Source organism: Theobroma cacao, chromosome 8 (assembly GCF_000208745.1).
Source record: "Theobroma cacao cultivar B97-61/B2 chromosome 8, Criollo_cocoa_genome_V2, whole genome shotgun sequence".
NCBI classification, from domain to species: Eukaryota; Viridiplantae; Streptophyta; class Magnoliopsida; order Malvales; family Malvaceae; genus Theobroma; species Theobroma cacao.
Window position 1 is genome coordinate 17,387,527 of NC_030857.1, and position 6,346 is coordinate 17,393,872.

A 6,346-nucleotide genomic window follows, 5' to 3' on the forward strand; every position below is an offset into this window, starting at 1 on the left:
AAAATAAAATAATTTAAAAATAAATAATCATTATAACATTTAAATTATAAATAAAATATTAATATTTTATAATATTCATGATTAAATTATAAATAAAATATTAATATTTAAAATAAAATAAAATAATTATATATATAATAAAAGATTTTTTTATTTTTTTATTTTCTATTCTTTTCTTATTCCAAAATTATCGTTACCGACCAAATATTGCAACAAGTCATAATAATTATTCCTGTCCTATTCCATTCGTCATACCAAACTACGTAATACTTATTCTATTTTATTCTCACTTCATTCGATTCTCAAGCAATAATTATTCTATTTCATTTATCTCTATTCCGTGAACCTAACGTGTTATAAGAATTCATATCTACCTTCAAGTAGCAATGCCTCTTAAAACAAATATATTTGATCATTATTTTATTAAGAAAAAACTGTCTTAAATCCCCATTTTGAGAAAATTAATATAAATGTGATAAAAAATAATAATAATGTAAAGTTTTTTACACTATCTTCATTACTCAGTAATTTGACAAAATTATCGGTCATGCAGTCCAAATCTGAATAATTTCTTTTTCCTACATAAAAGAAACTTGCACTACCTAGGTGTTTTATCAACAGATGTCGGAGCCTTTGAAACGGATTTAGCAGAGTTTGCAGCTTCCTCATTTTCAATAAGTTTGCGGAGTCTCTCTTGGAGGACTCGAACTCTGTCCTCAGTCTTGCGAAGCTTTCTCCATCTGTAAGCAGTCCAAAGTGCCAAACCACCATAAACAAGTGTGTACGACGCCCAAACATAAGGATAAGTTTCAGCATGCTCCTTCATTTTCTGATATCTTTCCCGCACCAGTTCCGTTAGACTGGTAGCTGGAGTACTTGTGGTTTGCTGAGATGCTTCTCCTTCTTGCTGAGTTGCCATTTTTGGCCTTCTATGCTATCCAAACCCGCAAACTGAGCAAACAGCAGAATGAAGGTATTAGATATCATGCAGCAAGACAAAATAATAACATCAAAACAACAGAATAAGGACGTAAAGTGCCAGGAAATATTGGAGAGTTACAATGTTTACCCAGAACTTGATATGGCATTTAAAGTATAAATATTTACAATCAAATGTATACTGTCTATAATCAAAAGTTCGACACTGATTTGGCAGGATATCTGCACAACTTAAGAGAGAAAACTAGGTGGTAGCACATTTTAAGTACGGCCTAGATATACAATCAGAATTGATATACGCTAACAAACCATTATAAACACACTATTGACAACACTGAATCTGTAAGAGAAACTGGATCAATATTAAAATCTCTTTCAAGTTTTATTAAGTAGAATCCATAAGGTGACATATATCATATTACAGTTTAGCAATGGCATGACAGATACCAACCGCTGGAACAAAGTAATGGCTTCTTGTCACTTGTCATAATAAGTGCTCGTTTGGGTAACTGCCTCTACTTGGTATAGGCGCTGTGACAATTCATTTGTGATTTTTTGGGAGGAAAGAGCAGCAAATCAGCAGACTCCTTTCTAAGCTCTCTCTAAACACTCCCTCTCAATTCTCTTCTACTTAGCTCTAGCTCCTCTGCTTCCTATTCTCTACATTTTATCAATTACTGCCAGCTACAGCACTCAGCACTTCAAGGACTACTCCAGTCTTTCTCTCCATCGCCTCCGAATACATACTGTTTTACTTGTCCACAACACTATCTCTCTCGCTACCACAGAAGAACCCCTTTACAAGGTTTAGAGCAAAGAAATCAAATGTTTGGAGAGATGATTTTTTTATTAGTGAGACAATTACTTCGTAATCGAATACAGTTTAATGATACAGTGAGGGGTTTTACGTTCTACAGGCAAAGGCACAACAAGCTAAAATCCTCAAATGGCCTGAGGGATGAGACAAATACACAAAGAAATACAAAACAAAAAGAAGTGCATTGCCTAATGTATTACCAAGATTAGGCATTATCTAATATCTATCACCAATTCACAATTAACCAAAGTACCATCAAAGTATCCTTCACTTTTAGCTCTGCGTTTTTGTACATTTAACACAAGAATAGGAAGACCCACAACACACAGAAATTCAAGATAGAGTAATGGCAGAAGCTAAAGATAAATAAATTCGAAGAAACGAAGAAATCTAAACTGGGTTTTCTTCAAATTTGTAGAAAAACTTCAAAAAAAAAAGACCAATAACTGAGATAAATTCATATATAAGAGAACTAGAACAAAGTAAATAGAAAAAGAGAGAAATACCCAAAACTGGACTATGCTTACGGATTCTATAAGATCCCAGGAAAATTGATGTAACAAAGAAATTTTACAAAAAGGCAAAACAATTAATACCGTTACAAGGATAAAAAGCAGCAACCAACCTGTGTCAGCGGTGGTCGTAGTAAAGAGTGGTGGCCAGGGACGACGGCGGGGATGTTCACCACAATAATAAACCAGCGTTGTCAAAGTGGCAGAATGAAGAGGGCTGAGGGTTTTGGGTTTTAGTATCTCTCTTAATCCAACGACCTTCAATGAACCTCACAAGATCCAACGGCCTGAAACCATAAAAACAAAAAGGGCAAAAACTTCTTTCTAAATTTTTTTTATCAAGAGGAATTTATAAATGTAATATTTTCGATTAAAAAATATATAAATGTAAACTTTATAAAATATTTTTGAATCAAACATTAATAATTTTTTTAAAATTATATAATAATTAATAAATTAAATACTCAAATACGTTGATGTTTCTTTTTTACACATATGAATGTCTACATGAGACATTTCATTATCGTGCACTTCATTATTTTCTATAGTTTAATTTCGTAAAATTTATATGATGGATCTGGTTTCATTTGGAGCAGAGTGGACCTAATGGGGCCGAACAAAACTAGTAGAAAGGGCTTTTCTCCATGCTTACCGCCTGAAAGCATTGGGCTCAAGCTTCGTCTAGCTTTTCTCGAATTTTTTGTTCTTTATAGGTGTAGTTATAAGGCATCGAAAAGCAGCCACGTATAAAACAACGTGGTTGAGTCAGTGGCAATGCGTCAATTTCCTAATCGCTGCATGCAACGTGGACTACGGACAACGTTTCTTAAACCTGAATTTGAGCTTGGAAGCATATCGTCCTGAGTCTTAAAATGGAGATTTGCAGCCAATAGAATCTCATAACAAGGAGGAAATTGCGACAGGAAGAAGATAAAGAGGACGAATCTTTTGGCTTTGAGTCTTGTCGTGAGTTCACTGGCAGTTGCAGGAGTATAGTCGCCTACCCCTGTAGGGGGTTTTTTTTGGTTAGAGAGAAAGGACGTGTTGCAATGAGTAAATTGGGATGCGCTAGAGGCGACAGAGAGGAAGACTGAAACAGTCTTTGAAGCGCAAGTGCTTTGCGTGGCAAGTGGTGAGAGATGAGAAAAGGTGGAAGAGGTGACGGATAACCGCAAATGGGAAAGGTTGAAGAGAAAGAATGCTTGGAAGAATCTAGAGAAAGCTTTTAGAGTAATCTTTGCTGGGTGTTTAATCCCCTTTCTTTAACTCCCAACCTCCTATTTATATTGAATAGGAGCACTTTCTTAAGAGTAGTTAAAAGAGCACGTTTAATCATGGAAGAACGTGCTTATCATGGAAGAGCAGTTGAAGAACGTTTTTGTTGGTCCCAATAATATGTGCTAGAGGAGGGGTGAATAGCACAAATCGGCTCTTGATAAGATGAGGAACTAATTTTCAACACAAAGAAAATAAAAACACAGTAGACAATGCACAACAATTTAGAGTGGTTCGGTTCAAGATTTACATCCACTACCTTGATTGTTCTACCAAGGATTTTCTAAACCAAATTACTAAAAATAGTGGAATTCACAAGCTTCCACCAAGCTTTTACAACGGCTTTTCGCAGGCTCAGCCACAACCTTTAGCAATGATTTTTTACGGGATCAATCAAAACCCAAAGTGGTTTTTCAAAGACTCAACCACAACCTTTAACAATGGTTTTTCACGGGATCAACCAAAACCCAAAGTGGTTTTTTAAAAACTCAACCACAACCTACAACAATAGTTTTTACCGGGATCAACCAAAACCCAACAACCAACTTTTCTAGGCTAAGTTGGAATCTTTACACTCAATCAAGTAATCCAAGCTTGAATAAGTCTCTTAGAGTGAGTCACTCACTCTAAGTGTACAAGAAAAAAAGAAATAAAGAAGTATCTATGATCATTTACTTGATCTAGATGGTACAAGATGAAGTGCTGAACTCTATTACAAAAATTGGCGTTTAAGTGCAGTAAGGTACAGAGAAGATTTTTTGGTTTTTCAACTTTATATCACTTGGAAGCCTTCAATTCTCTCAAAAATTGATTTCTAACCATTGGAAGACCTTTTTATATTTGGAGAAACAACTCTGATGGCAATTTGACAGTTTATGACCGTTGGAAACAGTTGAGGATGAGTTCTAACCGTTAATCTGTCTTGTAGTGGTCTGGTTCAAATTGCAGATAGAGAGCTCTTAGTCAACTGACTTGGTCGACTAAGTTGATTCTGTTTCTAGTTTACAGATCTTGGCAGAGAGCACTTAGTCGACTGTCTTGGTCGACTAAGTTGATTCTGTTTCTCAAACTCTTCAGCCCGCCATTTCTTCAATTTGAAACTTTGATCAACCAACATTCTTCCTTGTTTCACTAATAAGCTTCCTTTTTGTTAGACAGTTACATCTTATTGATTTTATCCCTCTTTTTCTTTCAAAAATACTCTTTGAAGAGTTAATAAATTAATTTCATATATTAATTTCTTGCACACTCAAGTAAAGGTATTAGACACAAATGAATGGGAATATTTTGCTATCATCAAAAACATATAGAATCAACATTCTCTTTCTTTTATTTTTGATGATGACAAAACACTCCTAGATTCAAAGTGCAATGATCATCAAAATGAGTGGGTAATGTTTTAGGCAAAGCAAAAGAGGGAGTTGTACAAAAGGGCCAAGATGTTAAAGAGAACGCAAAAGAGTCCATTGATAAGGCCAAGGACACTGTAAAAATAGCCAAAGACACAATCAAGATAGTTAGGGAGCATAGTGGGAAATATAACAGAGCAAGCAGAGAAGGTGAGGCAAAAGGCCATGGCTGAAGCTAAAAAGGAAAATAAGGTGAAAACTAGTGCAAACAAGTTCTTTGATGGGCTGAAGTACATGACCTCAATGGAGGTGTTGAATTCAGTGATGGGCATGGCTAACTTGTTGGGGTTAGTTACAGCTTATGGGATGAATGTGTGGGTTACGTTCATTTCGAGCTCTATTTTGGTAAGACTGTTGTTAAGATAGCAGTTTAGGGTGGTGCAGAGCAAAATATATCCTATTTACTTCAAGGCTATGGCTTATAGTATTGGGTTGGCTCTGTTGGGGCACATTTTAGGGCAAAGGAAAATATTGTTCTCAAGTAAGCCAGAGATGTTTCAAGCTTACAATCTGTTGTCATCCCTTTTAATGGTTTTGGTCAATGCACTGTATTTAGAGCCTAAAGCCACAAAGGCACCTTGCTTTCTCATGCTCATGATTGCATATATATTGCTTGATATTATCAGTTTAAACAATAGTAGTAATTTATCCCAACCAATTCTGCTTCTTTTTGACATTATATATTAGATGTGATATGTTGCAGGTTATGTTTGAGAAGATGAAATTGGAGAAGGAAAAAAGCAGTGGAAGAGATCATGACTTTGTTGCTAAGGGAAGTAGGGCCACTAAGCCACCACCAAGTGTTACTGAACCAACGGCTACAAAAACCAGGAGGCTCTCTTTTCAGCAGCACCCACTAGTTCAGAACCGAAAGTGGTTAAGTCAAGAATGGCTAGGCTGAATGAGAGGCTCAAGAAGCTAAATACAAATTCATCACTTCTTAATGTTCTCACTCTAATGGCTCTCACCTGGCATCTTGTTTACCTTGGCCAGCACCTAAACATCAACTGTTGATGCCATAGAAATATAGATAGTTTACTCTTATAACATACGTAGTTGTTTAATTTTAGTTGTAAGCTGTTTATGAGATGGTTGTAGTTTGTAAAGATTTAGTCTTAAACGGTTGGGTTTTATAACTATTTTGAAATATAAAGGTATACCCGAATTAGAGTAGAATTTGTTAATTATCCTTAAATAAAGGAGCAGAATATTTTCATTATTCTAACAATAATATTTTTTGTGCTTTAAGTAACAATATTTGATAAATTATTTAACTATTTTTATATTTATTTTTAAAATATTTTTAGAAATTTTAGTAGATATTTGGAAATGACAAAATTTGTACAAATTATATATATATATATATATATATATATATATATATATATATATAT

General features: G+C 34.7%; 2 protein-coding genes across 2 annotated transcripts; one reads left to right on the forward strand and one right to left on the reverse strand.

Annotated features, from left to right (window-relative positions):
* Positions 436-2,594, reverse strand: LOC18593019. The gene is made up of 2 exons (XM_007020023.2): positions 2,382-2,594; positions 436-951 (listed from the first exon to the last, which is right to left on the reverse strand). Exon 2 carries the CDS (start codon positions 917-919, stop codon positions 599-601), a length of 321 nt encoding a protein of 106 aa, XP_007020085.1. The 5' UTR covers positions 920-951; positions 2,382-2,594; the 3' UTR covers positions 436-598.
* On the forward strand, positions 3,043-5,966 carry LOC18593020 (transmembrane protein 205). The gene is given in 5 exon segments (XM_018125536.1): positions 3,043-3,089; positions 3,192-3,283; positions 5,089-5,525; positions 5,656-5,752; positions 5,800-5,966. Coding segments are annotated over 5 exon segments (840 nt in total).

Bases quoted from the DNA above. Each gene is read 5' to 3' on its own strand.
- LOC18593019 (XM_007020023.2), bottom strand. From the start codon at position 919: ATGGCAACTCAGCAAGAAGGAGAAGCATCTCAGCAAACCACAAGTACT.